This window comes from Liolophura sinensis, chromosome 5, assembly GCF_032854445.1.
Source record: "Liolophura sinensis isolate JHLJ2023 chromosome 5, CUHK_Ljap_v2, whole genome shotgun sequence".
Classification (NCBI taxonomy): domain Eukaryota; kingdom Metazoa; phylum Mollusca; class Polyplacophora; order Chitonida; family Chitonidae; genus Liolophura; species Liolophura sinensis.
The window spans coordinates 6150481-6173719 of NC_088299.1; the positions used below are offsets into that span (position 1 = coordinate 6150481).

General features: G+C 38.6%; 1 protein-coding gene across 1 annotated transcript; it reads right to left on the bottom strand.

The window, feature by feature from the left end:
• Window positions 1-15760: 15760 nt before the first annotated feature.
• Window positions 15761-22280, bottom strand: LOC135465749 (calcium-binding protein P-like). The gene is made up of 4 exons (XM_064743076.1): window positions 22201-22280; window positions 20562-20644; window positions 19436-19481; window positions 15761-17966 (listed from the first exon to the last, which is right to left on the bottom strand). The coding sequence occupies exon 4, from the start codon at window positions 17958-17960 to the stop codon at window positions 17418-17420; it is 543 nt and encodes a 180-aa protein (XP_064599146.1). The 5' UTR covers window positions 17961-17966; window positions 19436-19481; window positions 20562-20644; window positions 22201-22280; the 3' UTR covers window positions 15761-17417.
• Window positions 22281-23239: the final 959 nt, after the last annotated feature.

Consider the following 23239-nt stretch of genomic DNA (forward strand, 5'->3'; position numbering starts at 1 on the left):
TGTGTCATTTAAATCGATTATGTCTTTTTTTTTTCGTGTCGGTTTAAGAGTTTTAGGATGTGTTTTTCTGTAGTAAGGTGCCGTGGAATCTCATCATCACACTGCCATGGCGGGTTTTACTCTCTCTGCTTTAGTGCTTTGTTGTCTATGTCTGGTCAGCAGTTTTGGGAGTTGGGAGCAAGATAAGCATGGCGAGGTGAACTTTTCCCAATATCGGCAAACGATGATATTTGGTTGCTGATCAGGTTTTTATAAAATCTTCCTTATTGTACTCATATGGGACTAAAATATGTATGGTGAGACGAAGTGCTTCCCATATCGGCAACCGCAGAGATTTGGTACGGATGGGGTTTTTGTTTTTGTACAATCTTCTTTATTGGACTCAAATGAGAGTAAGATATGCATGGTGAGGTGTTTCCAATATCGGCAAATGCTGAGATTTGGTGCCGATGGGGTTTTCATTGGGGTAAAATCTTCCTTATTGTACTCAAATGGGGGTAAAATAACGAGACGTGTTTCTTTCTGACTGCCATCGATTTTGACATGAGCTATATCGGTAATGATTATTTCCTTCTGTCGCATCATGGACAGTTCGGTATTTCTCATTTTTACCCCCCAAACATTTACATTTTAGACGGATAAAGAAAAAGACGAGAGACAACTTTGTTTGTGAGTTACCACCGGAACTGGACGATTTGGTAAGACATACAAGCCAGAGCAAATCTAATTACATCAGGGATATTTTTGTCTGCCTGGGTATACTTTAATCAGTTTTTGCTACTACTTAAATACTTATTCCGCAGTTCCACATGCTTCCTTTGAGCTGCACTCCGGCAAGACGTGGGGAGGTCAGTCAGCAATCTGCGGATCGTGGATCTGCCTGGTTTCCTCACGACATAATGCTGGCCGCTTTCGTCTCGGTAAAATATTCTTGAGTACAGCGTAAAACACCAATAAAATGAAATAATTGAATTTTTTTCAGCCGTTTTAGCAAGTGATAACAGTATTTTATGAATGAGGCAGGCCTAACAGTTGAGTGCTGGTTTGTTATATTTATTTGATTAATGTTTTATGCCATGCAAAAGACAGTTCTTTCATATGTAACCCAAGGCACTTTGTAAGCCTTTTCACAAGTAACACAAGGCACATGGCAAGACTGAGCATATGTAACACAAAACACTTTGTAAGCCCATATGTAACACAAGACACTTTACAAGTCTGATCATGCATACGTAACACAAAGCACAATATGTCACATTATGTAACAGAAGACACTTTTCACACCGAAGTGTAACACAAGGCACCTTTTAAGTCTAATCATATGTACCACAAGACAATTTAACATGCCTAATTATATGCAAGACAGGGCACTTTTACACGCCTAATTATATGTAGCACCATGCACCTTAAATGCCCAATTATATGTAGCACAAGGCACTTTACAAGCCTAATTATAATTAACACAAGGCATATTTACATGCTTAATTATATGTAGCACCAGGCACTTTACAAGCCTGTCGGTGTAGTTGACCAGTAAGTGTTTATGTACATGTAGTCGTGTTTCTATCCATACAGAATCTCTACCCTGACTTGTCTCACTTACCTGGAAGGCTAGATGCGGCAATTACACCTGTAGACATGGCTGCAGCAAACTCTGCCCCGGTGCTCCCACGGGATGTACTACCTGTTAAGGTAGGGCTATTTTATTTATTTACTGGAGTGTAAACATTGAGCTCACTCAACAGGTGAACATCTGTGCGTGACGTGAATAAGTTCGTCAGCTACTTACCTAATGTGCGTGGTTTACTTCCTGCCTTACGGTTCCATCCAGACATAAGCGTGAATCCGCTTATGAAAACTAACCGAGGAGAATTATGAAACTCATTGAGTGTATATGCGAGACGTCAGGCGAAGTTCCGATCCTTGTCCGATCGGTGCATAAATTTGCATACTTAATGAATCACGTGATTATTACTGGTCATTGGTTTACGTGTCGTAACTTCTCTGAATGATGTACAAATTTCGTGTGCATCCTCCTTTTGCCCAACCTCAGATTAAGATTGAAGTGATTCGTACATATTTTTTGATGTAAATATATCATGATTGGATGTGACTCGCTTTTCTGTTATTTGCTCATATTTTGTAAGCTACTTTCAGGAGAATCGTCGAACTTCCATGTTATGTTGTGTATATTGTGAGATCATGTCATCAAAACCAACCCCCTCCGTGCATACGTTTTGTGCATGCAACGATTTCTTGTATTCTTACAGGTCTTTGGTTCCTGTGCATTACCTGCTTTAAATACTGCCCCATTTGGATACATTTTGTGGCCAGGTTCCTCTTAAATTAATCATGCTAAAAAAACAAACTATAATTCTGCCTTAGGTTTTGCATATTCAAGTTTTGCCTCTGATTTTGATTGGTCACTGCTTTCCATGCTACACACAGTTGTTCCAAATGTTGCCTGATTTCCCCAGACCAGGTGGCTTTTTTGTATTATTCATTTATTTATTTGATTGGTGTTTTACTCAAGAATATTTCACTTATACAACGGCAAACAACATTATGGTGGGAGGAAAGCGGGCAGAGCCCGGGGAAAATCCACGACCATCAGCAGGTTGCTGGGACACCTTCCCACGTACGGCCTGAGAATTTTTTTGTTTGTCAACAGATTATATTGTATATTATTATTACATACATGTATGTATGGATGTTTCAGGGGTTTACCTACGTGCTTCAATTGTTTTAAAGTGATTGTATATTAAATGTGAGGACAAATTGTGGTCTTTTTCAGGACGGGTACGTTCAGATGAGTGAGCACCCAAGCACTAGAGCTAAGGTGGATGCTGTGAAGCTGAAAGAGACGGCGTTGCCACTTGACAGAGGACAAGGAGACAAAACCACAGGCCAGGCAAGCGTCAACCATAATTTCATCTCTCCGTCAAGCTTAGAGCCCGTTGGTGTTAAGACCACATTTCCACCAAGAACTATGGCTGTGGTGCCAGATATGAATCCTTCTGATGGCAAAGATGAAAAGACTGGGAAATGCATAAAAACCTGCACTGAAACTTCAGTTATTACAAGCACCTTGAATAGCCAGGGTTATGTCACGGTAAACACTGACAACACAGAACCTGGTAATTTTGACCCCAATGCAAATACAGGGGTTGATAGTTTAACGTCAGAAAGTAAAACAACAGCTAATACTATCCGGAAGGAATGTGTTAGACCCAGTTTTCCAAAGCCTGGAAATTCGACATTTGGTAACGGAAAGAGTGAAGGAAATTATGTAACGAGAATTTCTGACAACAGAGCTACTGATTTATACGGCAACTACAAAAATGTGGGGAGCGATTGTCCTAGGTCAGAAAATGAAACCATACATCATACTACCAAGGGAGAATATGTTAGAGCCAGTTTCCCAGAGTCTGGAAATTCAAAAATTGATAACGGAATGAGCGAGGGAATGTATGTAAGACCAATTTCTGACATCAGAGCAACTGATTTATGCGAGAGTAATGTAAATGTGGTGATCGATTGTTCTAGGTCAGTGTCAGAAAATCCTACACTTGATACTGCAATGAGCGAAGGTAATTATACAATTTCTGACAGCATGGCAACTGATAATCTTGGCACCAACATACATCAGGTTGCGGATTGCTCAACACCAGAAAACACATTAAGAGATGTTACCATGAGTGAGGAATACGTCAGAGCTAGTTTTCCAAATCCTGAAAATCCTACACCTGATACTAAAATGACAGAAGGGAATTATATAAGAGCAATTTCTGACAGCATGGCAACTGATAACCTTGGCTCCAACATACATCAGGTTGCGGATTGCTCAACACCAGAAAACACATTAAGAGATGTTACCATGAGTGAGGAATACGTCAGAGCTAGTTTTCCAAATCCTGAAAATCCTACACCTGATACTAAAATGACAGAAGGGAATTATATAAGAGCAATTTCTGACAGCATGGCAACTGATAACCTTGGCACCAATATACATCAGGTTGCGGATTGCTCAACACCAGAAAACACATTAAGAGATGTTACCATGAGTGAGGAATACGTCAGAGCTAGTTTTCCAAATCCTGACAATCCTACACCTGATACTGAAATGACAGAAGGTAATTATATAAGAGCAATTTCTGACAGCATGGCAACTGATAAACTTGTCTCCAACATACATCAGGTTGCGGATTGCTCAACACCAGAAAACACATTAAGAGATGTTACCATGAGTGAGGAATACGTCAGAGCTAGTTTTCCAAATCCTGAAAATCCTACACCTGATACTAAAATAACAGAAGGGAATTATATAAGAGCAATTTCTGACAGCATGGCAACTGATAAACTTGGCACCAACATACATCAGGTTGCGGATTGCTCAACACCAGAAAACACATTAAGAGATGTTACCATGAGTGAGGAATACGTCAGAGCTAGTTTTCCAAATCCTGAAAATCCTACACCTGATACTAAAATGACAGAAGGGAATTATATAAGAGCAATTTCTGACAGCATGGCAACTGATAACCTTGGCACCAATATACATCAGGTTGCGGATTGCTCAACACCAGAAAACACATTAAGAGATGTTACCATGAGTGAGGAATACGTCAGAGCTAGTTTTCCAAATCCTGACAATCCTACACCTGATACTGAAATGACAGAAGGTAATTATATAAGAGCAATTTCTGACAGCATGGCAACTGATAAACTTGTCTCCAACATACATCAGGTTGCGGATTGCTCAACACCAGAAAACACATTAAGAGATGTTACCATGAGTGAGGAATACGTCAGAGCTAGTTTTCCAAATCCTGAAAATCCTACACCTGATACTAAAATAACAGAAGGGAATTATATAAGAGCAATTTCTGACAGCATGGCAACTGATAAACTTGGCACCAACATACATCAGGTTGCGGATTGCTCAACACCAGAAAACACATTAAGAGATGTTACCATGAGTGAGGAATACGTCAGAGCTAGTTTTCCAAATCCTGAAAATCCTACACCTGATACTAAAATGACAGAAGGGAATTATATAAGAGCAATTTCTGACAGCATGGCAACTGATAACCTTGGCTCCAACATACATCAGGTTGCGGATTGCTCAACACCAGAAAACACATTAAGAGATGTTACCATGAGTGAGGAATACGTCAGAGTTAGTTTTCCAAATCCTGAAAATCCTACACCTGATACTAAAATGACAGAAGGGAATTATATAAGAGCAATTTCTGACAGCATGGCAACTGATAACCTTGGCTCCAACATACATCAGGTTGCGGATTGCTCAACACCAGAAAACACATTAAGAGATGTTACCATGAGTGAGGAATACGTCAGAGCTAGTTTTCCAAATCCTGAAAATCCTACACCTGATACTAAAATGACAGAAGGGAATTATATAAGAGCAATTTCTGACAGCATGGCAACTGATAACCTTGGCACCAATATACATCAGGTTGCGGATTGCTCAACACCAGAAAACACATTAAGAGATGTTACCATGAGTGAGGAATACGTCAGAGCTAGTTTTCCAAATCCTGACAATCCTACACCTGATACTGAAATGACAGAAGGTAATTATATAAGAGCAATTTCTGACAGCATGGCAACTGATAAACTTGTCTCCAACATACATCAGGTTGCGGATTGCTCAACACCAGAAAACACATTAAGAGATGTTACCATGAGTGAGGAATACGTCAGAGCTAGTTTTCCAAATCCTGAAAATCCTACACCTGATACTAAAATAACAGAAGGGAATTATATAAGAGCAATTTCTGACAGCATGGCAACTGATAAACTTGGCACCAACATACATCAGGTTGCGGATTGCTCAACACCAGAAAACACATTAAGAGATGTTACCATGAGTGAGGAATACGTCAGAGCTAGTTTTCCAAATCCTGAAAATCCTACACCTGATACTAAAATGACAGAAGGGAATTATATAAGAGCAATTTCTGACAGCATGGCAACTGATAACCTTGGCTCCAACATACATCAGGTTGCGGATTGCTCAACACCAGAAAACACATTAAGAGATGTTACCATGAGTGAGGAATACGTCAGAGTTAGTTTTCCAAATCCTGAAAATCCTACACCTGATACTAAAATGACAGAAGGGAATTATATAAGAGCAATTTCTGACAGCATGGCAACTGATAACCTTGGCTCCAACATACATCAGGTTGCGGATTGCTCAACACCAGAAAACACATTAAGAGATGTTACCATGAGTGAGGAATACGTCAGAGCTAGTTTTCCAAATCCTGAAAATCCTACACCTGATACTAAAATGACAGAAGGGAATTATATAAGAGCAATTTCTGACAGCATGGCAACTGATAACCTTGGCTCCAACATACATCAGGTTGCGGATTGCTCAACACCAGAAAACACATTAAGAGATGTTACCATGAGAGAGGAATACGTCAGAGCTAGTTTTCCAATTCTTGAAAATCCTACACCCGATACTGAAATGACAGAAGGTAATTACATAAGGGCAATTTCTGACAGCATGGCAACTGATCTTGGTGGTTTCAACAGATTTAATAAAGTCGATTGGGCAACTTTACAAAATGTAACCACTGATGAAATGACTGATGGAAATTCTGAAAACACACTCACTCAAAATGGATGCAAAAGCATACACATCGAAGCTAGTACAGGTAAAGCACATTCAGAATTTACAAAAGCTGAAAATCAATCTGACGAAAAATGTAGTATTATTAATTATGAAAACACTGTCAATGGCAAAAGTTCCAACGAATACTCCGATGTCAATTTCAATTGTACTACGAACGATACGCATACAGACGCTGATGCTAATTACATTCTTACCATGAATGGTACGAATGCAAAAACAGATGACAATTATTCTCGGACGAGTAACATTGCGAATACACATCCGTATGTCAAATTATAAGCTTTCCAATACACCATCAAACTCAATTGCTACCGGGTTGGTAACCTTCTTGCTGTGAACTGGAACTTTATACAGCAAAGAATGGGCCACACACATTACCACAGTACAGAGTTTCTCATGCTTTAACAAATTGGTACTAACTATACAGGTGATCACAGCCATGTTTTACCAACAAAACAAAGCTGTGTCTAAGCTGTGAGAGCTTGTCTGTGTAAATGTACGAATATCAGTATCAATTATAGCCTTACCGGTAAAAGTATGAATACAAATCCGGATGTCAATTATAACCTTGCCAATAATAGTACGAATACAGATCATGATGTCAATTATAACCTTACTGGTAAAAGTACGAATACAGACCCGGATGTCAATTATAACCTTACCAGTAATAGTACGATTACAGATCCGGATGTCAATTATAACCTTACCAGTAACAGTACGAATACAGATCCGGATGTCAATTATAACCTTACCAATAATAGTACGAATGCAGATCCGGATGTCAATCATAACCTTACCAGTAATTATACGATTACAAACCCGGATGTCAATCATAACCTTACCAGTAATAGTACGAATGCAGATCCGGATGTCAATCATAACCTTACCAGTAATAGTACGACTACAGATCATGATGTCAATTATATGCTTACCAGTAATAGTACCAATGCGGATCCGGATGTCAACTATAACCTGACCACTTATAGTAAGGATACAAATCCGGATGTCAATTATAACCTTACCAGTAATAGCAGGAATACAGATATAGTTGCCAATTTTAGTCTTAGCACAAATAATGGGAGAGTCGGCAACGACATTTATGGGCTATTGGACTATATCAGGAACTATATTTTTTGCACATATCCATATAGATTTTCTTGATAATATATTTTTAGAATCTGAATGTAGTTTTCGTATTTTAACGTTATTTTGCGTTATTTGAGTTGCTGTTATTTTCAGTCTTCTCATTATTGTATTGAAGGCCATTTTCTGTCTCCTGGTTCAAATATGATCTCGCCACGACATGGCTACAATATTGTCAATGAGCATGGTGTTAAACCACAAACTCTCATTTATTCATTCACCACTGACTATTCAGATGGCAATTCGAGAGTTACCATTAATCACAAGAACGCAAATTGGAAGGTTTAGACAATGATAGACCAGTGTATTTAAAATAGAGGTTTTCTAACAATCGGAACAGTTTTGTCAAAGTTACCTAAAAAGAAACCCGTTATAATTTGTTAAATGTGCTTACCCCCATGTCCGCTAAATGTGTGTTTACCCCTATGTTAGCTAAATGTGTGCTCAACCCTATGTCAGTTAAATGTGTGCTTTCCCTTATGTCAGTTAAATGTGTGCTTAACCCTATGTCAGTCAGATGTGTGCTTACCCCTATGTCAGTTAAATGTGTGATTACCCCTATGTTAGCTAAATGTGTGCTCAACCCTATGTCAGTTAAATGTGTGCTTTCCCTTATGTCAGTTAAATGTGTGCTTAACCCTATGTCAGTTAAATGTACCCATACGCAGATTGGAAAGTTCAGACAAGGATAGACCAGTGCATTTTAAATAGGGGTTTTCTAACAATCGGAACAGTTTTGCCAAAGTTGTCTAAAAAACAAACATTATAATCTCTTAAATGTGTTTACCACAATGTCAGCTAAATGTGTGCTTACCCCTATGTCAGTCAAATGTGTGCTTATGCCTATGTCAGTTAAATGTGTGCTTACTCCTATGTCAATATAAAAATTCCTGATTTTTTGATTTGCCTTTTTCCCTAAACAAATGTATAGACATACTACGGTTATTTTATTCGTTTTGCGGTAATAATTTAAATATTGTCGTTGAATCTCTGTTGCACAATAACGGGCTTTTTAATTATTTCATGGAAGGTTTTTTTCTTGCTTTGTTTTAAGGAAATGTTATGGACAACTGAACGAATGATAAAAATAAATGATAAAAATTGGTGAAGAATGTCAGCTGTGTAATGCGCCAGTTAATATAGTTCCAAGTTGGGTAAAAACACATCATTCTCTGTTATATTACGCTTTGAGGCTTCTCAGCTACCTCTTGGCTTTACAACAACAACCTTATATAAACTGTGACATGTTACAGAAAAGAACCAGACTCATTACACTGCTTGGTGTCGGCGTTCTCCACAGATGTCTTCACGTTCGTACACTCTGATGTCTTACTGCAAAGTATAACGTTAATCTACATAAGCTGTATTGATTTTAACACAGCTAACACACGCACATATCGATAGTTCAATCTTATTTTTATTTTTTGCTAAATGTCTATTCAGTTATTATTGTAAATGTTAAATTGTTACAAATAATACACCAGCTGACTATGTTTACATGAATTGTTAATTAACTCTGTAATGTTCGTATGTATTTACTGGCACATTTATTGTATGTTTTAGTATATTTTTGTATAGCTTGATTTCTTGCAAAATTGATATATAGAGACTATCGTAACAGTGTGTGATCCGCCATGATATACATGAACATGTGTCAGCTGAAGTTGTCGGAGGTCAAGGCCGATGTGACAGGCCGACCTCATTCACACATGACGAGCTGATACAACATATTTTTTTACGCATTATATGATCGAAACGCATACAGTTTTTCGTGAAACAGTATACTGACTTACAGCAGCGCGAACATGTGTCGACAAAATGTAGTTCATCTGTAGATATCTTCAGCTTGAATATGATTGTTTTATGGTTTAATTTTCATTTAATTAGTTGCCGTAGAAAACTAACTAAAATAAATTAATACAGTAAACACTCAGTTTAAACTATTACAAGGTAGTGAATTCACGAAACGCTAATAAATTCATACGCCTCAGAAATCCCCTCACGCTCTGTCATTACGTGAGAGAGACAAGGGTTATGCCTGCGAAGTTTCAATTAACGCACGGTGTGGTTTAAAATCAGATTTTGTTTTAAAGGAACGGTTACTTGATTATGACGATCACAGTACCGCAAAATCTGCATTTATTGAAAAAGTGATCCCCGTGCGGGACACATTTTCAAAACAAAAGTTGAACATTGATTAGGCATATCATGATGCTTGGTGGACATAAACAATGAAACTGCTGACGACTGCCAAAGTGTGTGAGCGCTGGATATACTTGTCCTTTTTACTGTTTGCATTTGGCAGATTGGAGGCCGACAGACGCTAGTTTTCAAGAAAACGGCAAACTTTGGATCTGATTGAAACAAAATCAGCTATATGTATTTATCCCAGTATTTTTGTGTTTAGGTTGCTTAGTGAAGAAAAGGAAGGATTTTATCTAGCCAAGGTCAGTCATATTTTCACTGAACTTGAATAAATACTGTACTGTCGCGGTGCGTAACCCAGTCGAAGAAGTTAGGAGCCGAGATCAAACTTCGAGGCAATTTTGGTCTCGAAAAATTATAATGTTTCCCGGGGTTATTGAATGTATTTTTCTTAACTTAATGTTGCTGTGGTTACGTCACGCCATTTTCCGATGTTAGTTCAGGGATTGTACTGTGAAACATCCATCATCGTAATGAATTTCATTTCTCTGTGTCACACAAATCATCGTCACAGGTGTCAATGTGTAGGCCTGTATTATTTTACACAATCAACTCCATAGAATTTATAATAAATACCATTGTACCGATATGTACTTAAGGTTCCTTCATGGAAAACTTTAAATTTTTGTTTCAATCGATCTTATATATATATAAAGTTTATTGCTATTTGTATTTTAATGCTTTATTCAAACGACGTTATCATTTGCTCATACCCAAACAAGCCATTTTCTATGTTAAATTGAATATTCCTGAATGGAATAAATTACTAATCCTGGCGCTTATACATGTAAATTGCGTTCATTATGTTTTTTTTATCCTGGAACTAGTATTTGTCAAGAAAAAAGTTGAATTATCAAGTTTAAAATATTGAATTCTCCTCGAAAGACACGGCAGAACAAACTATTCTGCTTCAAATATACTTGACAAACTTCCTGACATAGAGGCGGGGAAATACGCCATTCCTCATCAATTACGCTTGACAAACTTCCTGACATACTGCAGGACGAATCCGCTTTCTTCCCAATCAATTACACTTGATAAAAACTTCCTGATACAGTGGCCGAGGAAGGAGGTGGGGGGGGGGGGGGAATACGCCATTTACCGTCCATTATGCTTGAAAAACTTTCCTTACACACAGTAGGGAGAATCCGCCATTCCTCATCTATTTTACCTGACAAACTTCCTGACACAAAGTGTGGGAAATCCTCCATTCCTCGTCAGTTATACTTGCCAAACTTTCTGATACAAAGCGTGGGAAATCATCAAATTCTCGTCAATTACACTTGATAAACTTCTTCGTCAGTTAAACGTCAAACCTCTTGATACAGAACGTGGGAAATCCTCTATTCCTCATCAATTATAAATGGTAAACTTCCTGATACAGAACGTGGGAAATCCTCTATTCCTCATCAATTATAAATGGCAAACTTCCTGATACAGAACGTGGGAAATCCACCATTCCTCATCAAATATGAATGGCAAATTTCCTGATACAGAACGTGGGAAATCCTCCATTCCTCATCAATTATAAATGGCAAACTTCCTGACACAGAACGTGGGAAATGCTCCATTCCTCATTAATTATAAATAGCAAACTTCCTGATAAAGACCGTGCTAAATCCTCCATACCTCGTCTATTATACTTGGCAAACTTTCTGATACAGAACGTTGGAAATCCTCTATTCCTCATCAATTATAAATGGCAAATTTCCTGATACAAAACATGGGAAATCCATCATTCCTCATCAATTATAAATGGCAAACTCCCTGATACAGAACGTGGGAAATCCGCCATTCCTCATCAATTATAAATGGCAAATTTCCTGATACAGAACGTGGGGAATCCTCTATTCCTCATCAATTATAAATGGCAAACTTCTTGACACAGAACGTGGGAAATCCTCCATTCCTCATTTATTATAAATAGCAAACTTCCTGATACAGACCGTGCGAAATCCTCCATTCCTCGTCTATTATACTTGGCAATCTTCCTGATACAGAACGTTGGAAATCCTCTATTCCTCATCAATTATAAATGGCAAACTTCCTGATACAGAACATGGGAAATCCATCATTCCTCATCAATTATAAATGGCAAACTTCCTGATACAGAACGTGGGAAATCCTCTATTCCTCATCAATTATGAATGGCAAATTTCCTGATACAGAACGTGGGAAATCCTCTATTCCTCGTCAATTATGCTTGGCAAACTTCCTGATACAGAACGTAGGAAATCCTCCATTCCTCATTAATTATAAATAGCAAACTTCCTGACACAAAACGTGGGAAATCCATCATTCCTCGTCAATTATACTTGGCAAACTTCCTGATACAGGCCGTGCTAAATCCTCCATTCCTCGTCAATTATACTTGGCAAACTTCCCGATACAAAACGTGGGAAATCCTCCATTCCTCATCTGTTATAAATGGCAAACGTCCTGATACAGAGCGTGCTAAATCCACCATTCTTCGGCAATTATACTCGACACTTCCCGATACAGAGCGTGGAAAAATCCTCCACAATTACACTTGGTAAATCACAATTTTAACGCAGTAAACTGTATTCAAGTTAAGACTAATTCGAAGACGGCTTGGTGAAACAAAAATGGATGTATTCTACACTATGTATGTGTGAGGTTGTTGGGGGGGGGGGTACCTGAGGTCAAAAAAAGGTCACTCCCTCCGATGACACTCTTTAAGCCTCGTCCAGACTATCCAACAAGACTCAACTTTTGTTGACTCAACAAGAGTCAACTTGAAGTTGAGGCAACAAGTTGAGCCATGTTGTGTAGCCTGGACGGGTTCTTAAACTTCGTTCAACAACACTCAATATCATCCAACATTGTTGAATCTGAAATGTGCAAATGTATTTTTTGCCAACAAGTTGAGTGAAAGTAGCCAATCAGCGGGCGTGTAAAAATAACGTGACGGCCTTAAGGCATGTGACCTGGGCAAAATGGCGGCACGAAAGGCAAAAGAGAGAAACTTGTCTCACAATGAGACAGTTTCGTTGATACAGGAGTATGAAAAATACCGGCTGTAGAGCACTTTCCCTAAAGGTTACAAAGACACGGACAAAAGAAAATTATTGTGTCTCATGCACTGAAGAGAAAGATGGAAATTTCCCTCCAATTTCGGCAAAGTTTGGCAAAAAAACACAGCTCAACACACGATAACAGTGTTGGACAAAGTTGTATTACCTGATTTGTAGTGTGGACGAGACACTCGACTTACCTCAACAACACTCAACATGCTGTTGTCAACAAAAGTTGAAAGATGTTCGATAATCTGAACAGGGCTTTACACGTCTGGGATACCCATCAATGAATCCATGTTTTAAATTCCAATGGAGTTGGCTCATTAGTTTAGAATATATAATGCTATCAAACCAGCTATGAAATCTCACCTCTGTGAAGTAGGCCTACATGCAGGTCAAAGGTCAAGCAGACATACACCGACGGGCAGGTCTACAACAATAGCCTTCTTTCAAAGTTGACGGAAGGGCACTACAACCGCAATCTCATTAAGACATTAAATATTCTTGGTTGTGGTGACAACATCAATCAAATATCTATAGTGTTACAGATGTGGGCTACAATAAAACTGTCCTGGGTTTGCTTAAGGAAAACACGAACATCACAAAAAAGAAAAACAAGGCAATCAGACAACACCCGTAGCTCAACTGATAGAGCAGCTGGTAAAACTACATTATGTTGAGGTCAGGTGATACCTTCAAATACTGACGTCTAAACCCAAATAAAAGTAGAATGATATCATAATGTCAGATATTAGTCTGAAATATTCAGATATTGTCCGTGTGAAACACAGAACATATGAGTGCAACATCACGATAATTAAATGTCTTCATGTGGCGCATTTAGCTGTATGCATGAAAAGCATTATTTCGCCATGTGCCTGAAAGGGCGTAACTGTGAAAATAAAACTAATTATAATACTCATTGCTATGAAGCATGTAGACGTTAACTGACATAAAAGATGCACACAAAGTTTCAGGGAAATTGGTGCAATACTTTATCCCAAACAAAACCTGTGTACACGAAAATCCATTATAGCACTAAGTACCTGCACAGGTACGGGAGTAATCATGAAACTTATCACCAGATTGTATTTTAACTTAAGCATGCACAAGTATAGATGATAGGGAAGCTGTATGCTAAGTTTCACGGACAACATCTGAATGCAAGGAAATGTAGGATTATGCAAAGTCCTAAATGGGGGTAATTATCCGACTGTCATACTTAAGCATGCACAACTTCACACGATAGGCAAAATGTATGGCAAGTTTCATTGAAATCAGGGCAGTACTTTGGGAGAAGATGCATAGACAAATTGTGGCGACAGACAATCAAGCAGAATGACAGACAAGATAATTTATATTGCTATGAAAATAGTTTAACGCTCAATCAGAGTATGTAAATTAACACTCTAAAGATTTGGGAGCCCAAAAAGCTTAACCTTCAATCCATGTATGAGGGTCTATTACACAGGAGCTAAAAAAAGTTTAACCTCCAATACATCTATGAGAGTCCATTGCAAAGAAGCTAAAAAAAACTTAACCTCCAATCCATGTATGAGACCCTATTACACAGGAGCTAAAAAAAAGCTTCAATACATGTATGAGACTCCATTTCACAGGAGCTAATAAAAGCTTAACCTTCAATACATGTAAGAGAGTCCATTTCGCAGGAGCTAAAAAAGCTTAACCTCCAATCCATGTACGAGACCCCCTTTCCCAGGAGCTAAAAAAAGCTTAACCTTCAATCCATGTATGAAAGTCAATTTCGCAGGAGCTAAAAAAGCTTAACCTTCAATCTATGTATAAAAGCCCATTATACAGGACCGTAGAGAAAAAGTTTAACCTTCAATCCAAGTGTAACCTTTTATCAGATTATGTAAATTAACACTATCGATTTGCGAGCCCAAAAAAGCTTAACCTTCAATCCATGTATGAGACCCCATTACACAGGAGCTAAAAAAAGCTTAACCTCCAATCCATGTAGGAGGCCCTATTACACAGGAGCTAAAAAAAGCTTAACCTTCAATACATGTACAAGACTCCATTTCACAAGAGCTAATAAAGTTTAACCTCCAACACATGTACGACAGCCCAATACACAAGAGCAAAAAAAAGCTAAACCTTCAATCCATGTATGAAAGTCAATTTCGCAGGAGCTAAAAAAGCTTAACCTTCAATCTATGTATGAAAGCCCATTATACAGGACCTTAGAGAAAAAGTTTAACCTTCAATCCAAGTGTAACCTTTTATCAGATTATGTAAATTAACACTATCAATTTGCGAGCCCAAAAAAGCTTAACCTCCAATCCATGTATGAGACCCCATTACACAGGAGCTAAAAAAAGCTTAACCTCCAATACATGTATGAGTCCATTTCACAAGAGCTAAAAAAGTTTAACCTCCAATACATGTATGAGAGCCCATTACACAAGAGCTAAAAAAAAGCTTAACCTTCAATTCATGTTTGAGAGCCTATTAAACAGGAGCTAAAAAAAAAGCTTAACCTTCAATCCAAGTACGAGAACCCATTACACAGCAGCTAAAAAAAGCATAACTTTCAATCCATGTATGAGAGCCCAGTACACAGGAGCTTAAAGAGAAAAAGCTTAACCTTCAATCCATGTATGAGAGTGCCATAGACAGGAACTAATAAACATCTTCACCGGATATGACAACCCTCATCCCCCCCCCCCACTACCTCTCCTTACTTATAAAACATATAACACAAACAACGGTTCTCACGGTACAACTTCAGTCAGTTTTTTTTTTATTATCTTCCATGTACAGATTTGTTCTCCTGCTTATGGCAGCCAACCCGTTTCCCCGCACAGGCCAGCTGAAGATTTGGTTGTCTGATATACAAAGACTCGAGTAACACTGAACTGCTTTTAAAAAAAGGAAAACAAGCTTATAAAAACCTTTTTAATATCACCTATAGAAAAAATGGTCTAAAAATGTTTAAGACATAAATCAAAATCCGCTGTACAAAAATATATGTAAATGTACAATGGCTACAAATCTCACGTTAACTTGTTCTGGTTATAAGCTTATTATGCAAATTTCACCAACCAGAGGAAAACAGAACTGGTTTAAGACGTAGTATAGCAAAGGGTCCACTTAATGCCCTGGAATTCACCATTTCCTTTTGCAACAACAGCAATTAACACTGCGATGTGCTTCAAATGAAACCACCCAACTTGACTGGCATAGATACAGTATTATACCCAAAATAGCAACCTCGCCTATGTTGGAAACAAAGTCACAACCCCAAATATCATTTTGAAAGCAGCATAGTACAGGATAACAGTTTTACGCCAATATTCACTAGATGTAGACTGGAAAATGCCATGATCTTGAATGCTTTATGTGCGATATTTTGCACTGATAGGTGTGCAGGAATACAAGAAAGCCTTTTAGCATTTTAGGAGTCTTGCGAGTTCAGATAAGTTTGAACGAGGCAAATTGGGGAATTTCACAAACCACCCTGGCTAAAAGGTGTGATTTTACAGTGGTTGTGAGACTGAAAGTAAATCTTGCATAGTCGGGACAGCATGTCCGTTTGCAGATACAGTGAACTCGCACCTTCAGCCGAGTTAGTTTGTGAGAGCCTCCATTATCTCAATGAAACCTGCGTGAATTAGTGAGAGTCCTGATTAGTGCCACAGTTGAAAAATTATGGGATGTCCATATGAAGTGAAATCTCGTTTCTGAACGTAAATTTTCTTCAAAATGATATGCCCGTTTCTAAACCTTGGTATAAACACAACTCTTGCGTGGGATAGGATCAAATAGGTTGGGTTCGGGGAGCAGCACACCTCATTGGTTATGTGTGATCAAACGTCAATTTCAACACTGTCGTCGTCACCTTTAAGCTCATCTCACCTGATATTATTCTGTACTGTTGTTACCTAATTCTATACATGTCACAGGTTTTCTTACCCCACAATGAAACGTACATGTATATAAATGTGCAGTTAACCTCATAAGACCATATTTTCCATTACTGCAGGACACTAGAGGATTTTCATTAAAAGAATTTTTGCAACAGCTTTAATTTTGCTTGTAATCCTAACTGATTCTGACATCTTTAGAGAAGCTAACAAAAGACAGATATAGATATATACAGGTATACAGTGTTCATATACACTTATACACAGGTAAAACAGAGATCAAGGCCCTCTTGGAGGGCAAAGAGAGAGAAGTACAGGAGAAGCTTACATTTAGAAGCTCTGAACAAAAAATTATTAAATAAATCAACAATTTTTTTATGTCATTTTCTTCCATTTTTTTTTTTGTCTTTTCATACCGCCAACATTGTCCCGGCGAAGTCGATAAGTCTGTCCGGACGGAGAGAGAGAAACTCAGTATGGAGGTCCAGGATAAGGGGAGGGGCCTCCGTAAGGGTTGTTGTAGTTAGATGAAGGATACATGGGAATACCTGGGTAACCTCTACCTGCACCCCCGGGCATAGACAGACCAGCATAGGCAGGGCTCTGGTACATTGGATTGGATGGCGGCAGCGCGGCTGAGCCATATGGGGACTGTGTGGGCACCTGGGAGGCTGGATAAGCAGCTTGGGGGTTGGGCGGGTAGCCCTGGGTGCTGGGGTATGAGGGGTTACTCATGGAGGGCATAGAAGAGTAGCCCATAGTCTGAAAACCAGCTGGGGTGGCGCCAAGCGTCGAGGCAGGGTAGCCTGTCTGTGAGGAGCCGTATGCGTTGCTGGGAGGGTAGGGCTGAACCCCTGGGTACTGCTGTGTCATGGCTGGGTAGCTGGGCTGGGGAGGCCCTGGGGGTAAACCACTCTGTGCTGGCAGGTAGGTACCTGCTGAGGGGGGATAGGACCCTGGCGGGAACATACCACTCTTCTCTGGAGGAGGTATGTTTCCTGCGTAGTAGCTCATGTTTGTCTAGAAATACAAAAAAAAAAATATCGTCAGTATAGACATGATAGAGCTAGCATAGATTTGAAGGCTATCAAACAGCAGGGAACCACATGAATATAGAACTCCTGCCCAAAACATAAAGTACTTACACATTTACCTTAACATCAATTCTAACTGAAACAAAAAAAATAATAATAATAAACCAAAAATGAGGAATTTTGTAATTTACCACAGTTAACATATATGCAAAGTATCGACACATAAACATGGACCATCTAATTCATGGGCTTTACATACATGCACACAAAACCTTAGCAGTATGTTTTAGAAACCACCCCTAACATTTACCTTAACACTGACTCTAATATATACTAAATTACATGTAAGCCATAAACTCTGTGATTTGCATACAGAGCATTTATATGCATACAGAGCATATTGCCGAAAGTTGGCTCAGCTCAAGTATTGATCTGCTTCAGCTAAATACAAAAATTAGTTGTTTTTGACTCCTAACTAAATGCCCTCAGGTGTATTTTCCAAAAAATCTCAATTAAAAAGAATCACAAGGTAATAATCCATCACTGTTCTAAACAGTCCGCTCAACAAGACAATATGCAAATGAGGCAGTATAAAAATTCCCACAATGCAATATTTGCTTGTGGATCGCACATGTAAACAATACGACAGCTTGCAAGCTAATCTTAAGTCTGGTAAACCAAATAAGGTCTTGTTTTCTGTCGATCATGTATTATGATATTCGTAATTCCCAGTGACAGGAATGGCAGAACTGAAGTTACATGTACATATTAGGCTGCATAATCACGACACAATATCGTGTTTGACATATGAAGCTCACTAAACATTCCCCAGTGTCTACTCTACAAGGGGAGATAGCCCAGTCAAAAACGTCCATCTTCAGCCATGTTTCTAAAAGTAGCAACTTTAGTGAGTTGATGGTTGCACGGTAGCCCCAGATAATCCTGAACATTCAACTGTCCACGCAAAGTCAGTTACATGTCAGTAGAAATCTGGAAATCTTTGCTTTAAGACAATTAAAATAGCAGCACAATTTTTTTGGCCTTGCCAATACCATATTTCTTTTAACTTTTGGGATGCCTGGTATGCTCTTTTAGCCAACATGCATGTAATTGTAGCAGGAGTATTTAGTTTCTCTTTTCTTCTCACATGTTTAGACCATCTAAGGAACAACATACTCATATCTTTACTTTTCCAATAATCTGGGAATCAATGAAATGTAATATTGTACTTTCAGCACTACTAATATCTGTCCCAAAAATCAGAAGAATTTGGGTATGCATCATACACACTTTTTACAAACAGATGAATAACGAAATTGGGGAAAGAATGAGCTAAAACAAATCATGTGGCACAACTGGTATGAGACGAAGTACAGACTTTATGTTGTATTTAACTCCCGTCTGTCTTCATTCACCAACTTCTGGTATGTTGAAATTGCAAGAAAAGAAACTCACCAGGTTCTGTTAAGGCCTCAATGAGATGTCCACTGAGGATGAGATTCTACAACCAAGAACAATCACACTCAAGAGAAATATCAAACTTGAAAGCCCTATCAGAGACTGCATGGCTTCTATTATTACATGTTGTCAGAGAAAAACACAAAAAGTTTGAGTCTTCTGTCCTATCCCATAAATTGGACCTACATGTCGTTCAGCTCGAGGTAATCCTACTTTGTATCAAGCTTGAAAGCCCTAATAGCTTCTATTAAACTGATGTGACCTGTACACCCGCTGTAGACTTAAATACAGTATTTAGTATTACTATGTTATCATGCAAATCACAAATTTTAGTTAAATGATCAATTTCTATCCTCATCTCTACGTACATTTTCTACTTCACCTGTATTACAGGTTGTCCCAAGGAAACAAAAATTATGGATTTAGTTCAGTTTATAGGTAAGCCTACATTCTACCACACTTGAAGTCATATGTGAAAGGTTGTCAGAATAAGACTTGTTGGCATGGTTGTAGTTCAACAGATTGTTTTCAATTTATATATTCATTTATTTGATTGGTGTTTTACACTGTTTTCAAGAATATTTCATAACGCTGGGAGGACACTAAGCAGAGCCTGTGGGAAACTCATGAGCGACAGCCGGTTGTTGGCAGACCTTCCCACTAACAACCGAAGAGAAAGCCACAATGAGCTAGACTTGAACTCAAGGCAATCACACTTTTGAGAGACTTCTGGGTCATTGTGCTCTACCAGCACACTAGCCTCCAGTTCAGGCTACAGGAATGTTCAAATTTCAACCACCAAGATAAGCGCACTTATGATAAAAATAAATAGTTTCCGTGTCATCAGACTTACAGGCTTCAAAAAAATGAATTGGTATTTATGCAGACAATTATCATGAAATGACACTAAAATGATCTGTTTGTGTCACTAAAGTTGCAATCTTCATAAAACTGTTAAAATTATTTTTGTACACCCCACAGTTCCCCCAGAATAGTTCAATACACTGGTTGCAGAGGCTCATGAAAGTTTAAAGTAATCATGGCAATTGCATTTCACTAAACTTGACAAATCAACCTGACACTCAAGAGAATCTCTGACATTCAAACAAAGAAATGAAGTCACCTTAGAGAGTGTTCACTAGGTAATTTTCTGTCCCATGTGTTAAAGCTTAGGCCCGCCTCAATCCACCACTGTTACATCTGAAACTGAAGGAAAAGAAAATCATCAGTTCAGCTTATAAATAAATAAGTACGTGTATACATCCTTTTTCACATGTACCCCATTACCTATCTATAGGCCTGATAAGATTTTTGCTTTCCTTTTACTTCAAATAAACTAAGGATTTTGGCAAAAACAGAAATGCATGCATAAATTTGTGTAAAAATTCCTGAGTAGAATAGAAACATGTATGATGTACATTTAATGCACACCCATGTAAGTAGCCACCAAATTTGAATTATGGCTGTAAGAACGAGCACCAATTCCTGATATCAAACTTATCCTGCAAAGACCTATCAATTCAGTGCACAAGACCGATGACGGTGTATAGGTGAATCGTTTCAGGGAAGTGACCGTTGTATACACAACCCAACAAAGGGGGACAACCTACCCAGCAGACACATTTGATGTTGTCTGCAGGATTCCAGAATATATCTGTACCCCATGTGACTAAGGAAAGCCGAGTATTTTGTCTGAAGCGAGAGAGTTAAAGCCTGGACAAAAAACATGTGTGGGAGACTGTGTTTGTCAAAATTTCATTGATAGTGGGCAAACAAGGGAGAAGTTAGACTGTAGACAAGGAGAGAATACCTATACATGCTCGAATGGAGCTAAGACAAGAGGACAAGGTGAGTAAATAAACTTCAGCAATGCTGTTTGCAAACTCTTACTTTTTTCAAATAGAGCAACTTCTGACTCTAACTCTACAACATGCCATCAGGTATACCACAATATCTGCTGCAAGTTTCAGTCAGAATATTCGGACTAACATGACCTGAGAAACAAGACAAGCCAATTGTCGTCACACCTGTGAGGAATGCAGTCAGTTGATGACCAAAAGGTGTTACTTGTTTGTACATCATTTGTGAAGCAGCACAGTACTGATAAGTGGCTCTACAAGACAGTATTCTTTCCAATTTATTTTCATTCCCTGTATCACTGTCATGTGACTCTAAACGTTAGAAATCAAAAGTGGAGCAGGAAGTGGAATGCAAATTGCTTCTAAAGTTATTCGCCGTCTCTATTAGTATCTACTTTTTCTTCTGCCCTGGCAATGAGCCACCTTGGAAGGAAAATGCAAATGTTCTTATCTGGCTAATTGCCGAATGTTAACAGCTGAGAGCAAAGGCCTTATATTAATGAAGTTTTTTTATAAGATGATCTAAATCCACATATGAATCGTGTCAGGACACGAGAAAAAAAAATTCCATTGAATGCATATTATTTCAACATACGACATATCTCGTCAAACTAAGCGAATAAAAAGAAAACGCATTCTCTGTCTATAATTTACTATGATACAGATAACAGAATAAAGAGTGAAATATGGCCAAGTTTCGATTTGAAATACGGAGACATATAACGGCAACAACAACGACAACCATTATAAAACAGTGAAGCTACGAAGAGAATGTCAGTTTAGCAACAAGGAGCCGGTACCTGTCTGTACAGGACTTAAGCCGCCTTCCGATCGGAGGAGAAAGCAGATATTACACCTTAACTTTGCTGTTATGTTTGGTAACAGAGTTATTCATTCACTCACCACACAGAAAATAGCAGAAATCTTCTCAGAAATTTTGGCTCCTCAAAATACCAACACTGTCGTCGGGTCACAACAATGGCTGCTCGCACCCAGGAGCTTCGGCTCACTGATTGGTCAATTAAGAATATGATACGGAGACAGCCGAAGGAACTTCAGTGAGTAAAGGGAGATAATCTGATAGATAAGGAACAACATATATATATATATATATATATATATATATATATTTTTTTTTGTACAGGAAGCTACAGTCCTAAACACATGTAGCTGAAGGACGTGGTATATCACTGTATTTATTTATTTATGTACTTGATTACTGTTTTACGGCGTACTCAAGAATATTTCACTTATACGACGGCGGCTAGCATTATGGTGGCTGGAAACCGTGCAGAACTTGGGTGAAACCCACGACCTTCCTCAGGTTGACGACAGACCTCCCCACGTAGTGATGTAAACCAACGAATCTTCTATGACACGAAATTCTTAACTTATCCAAAAGTTATTACAACTGTAGGAAGACCTACAATTTATCTATCGAGTTTTATTTAAATTTTTTTTTTGGTAGGTTTTTTTTAGTGAGGTAGGCCTATGTAGGCCCTGTATGCACATAAAAATTGAACGTACAATGTACCGGTATTTTATCCCCAGGTACAGACCTACCAGTAAAATGATCGAGGCTGCCCCAGTTACATGCATGGACCGTACAGCAAATTTAGCCGGTAATGTGAGAAACGAAATGACTTCTGCTGTGCTCGCATAATTCAAACCTTTCATATCTAGCCAGTCTTTATTGAAAGCAGCCTGAGTGAAAATAGCAACCTGCCGACAGTGCGAGTGTCAAGTGAAGTGTCATCTCGAAGACACCAGGCATAAAACCCCACCCAGCCACATTATACTTGAGGCCAACCAGTATTGTTTCCTTGCTCTAACCTCTCACTGGTGAACGCCAAGCGAGACAATAACAAGTACCATTTTTAAAGTCTTTGGTATGATCCGACCCGAGTTTGATACGAAGTCGAAGCGGTCAAATATACTGAAA

What these genes read in the sequence shown, in the direction of transcription:
- LOC135465749 (XM_064743076.1), bottom strand. Translation starts at nt 17,960, where the DNA reads ATGAGCTACTACGCAGGAAACATACCTCCTCCAGAGAAGAGTGGTATG.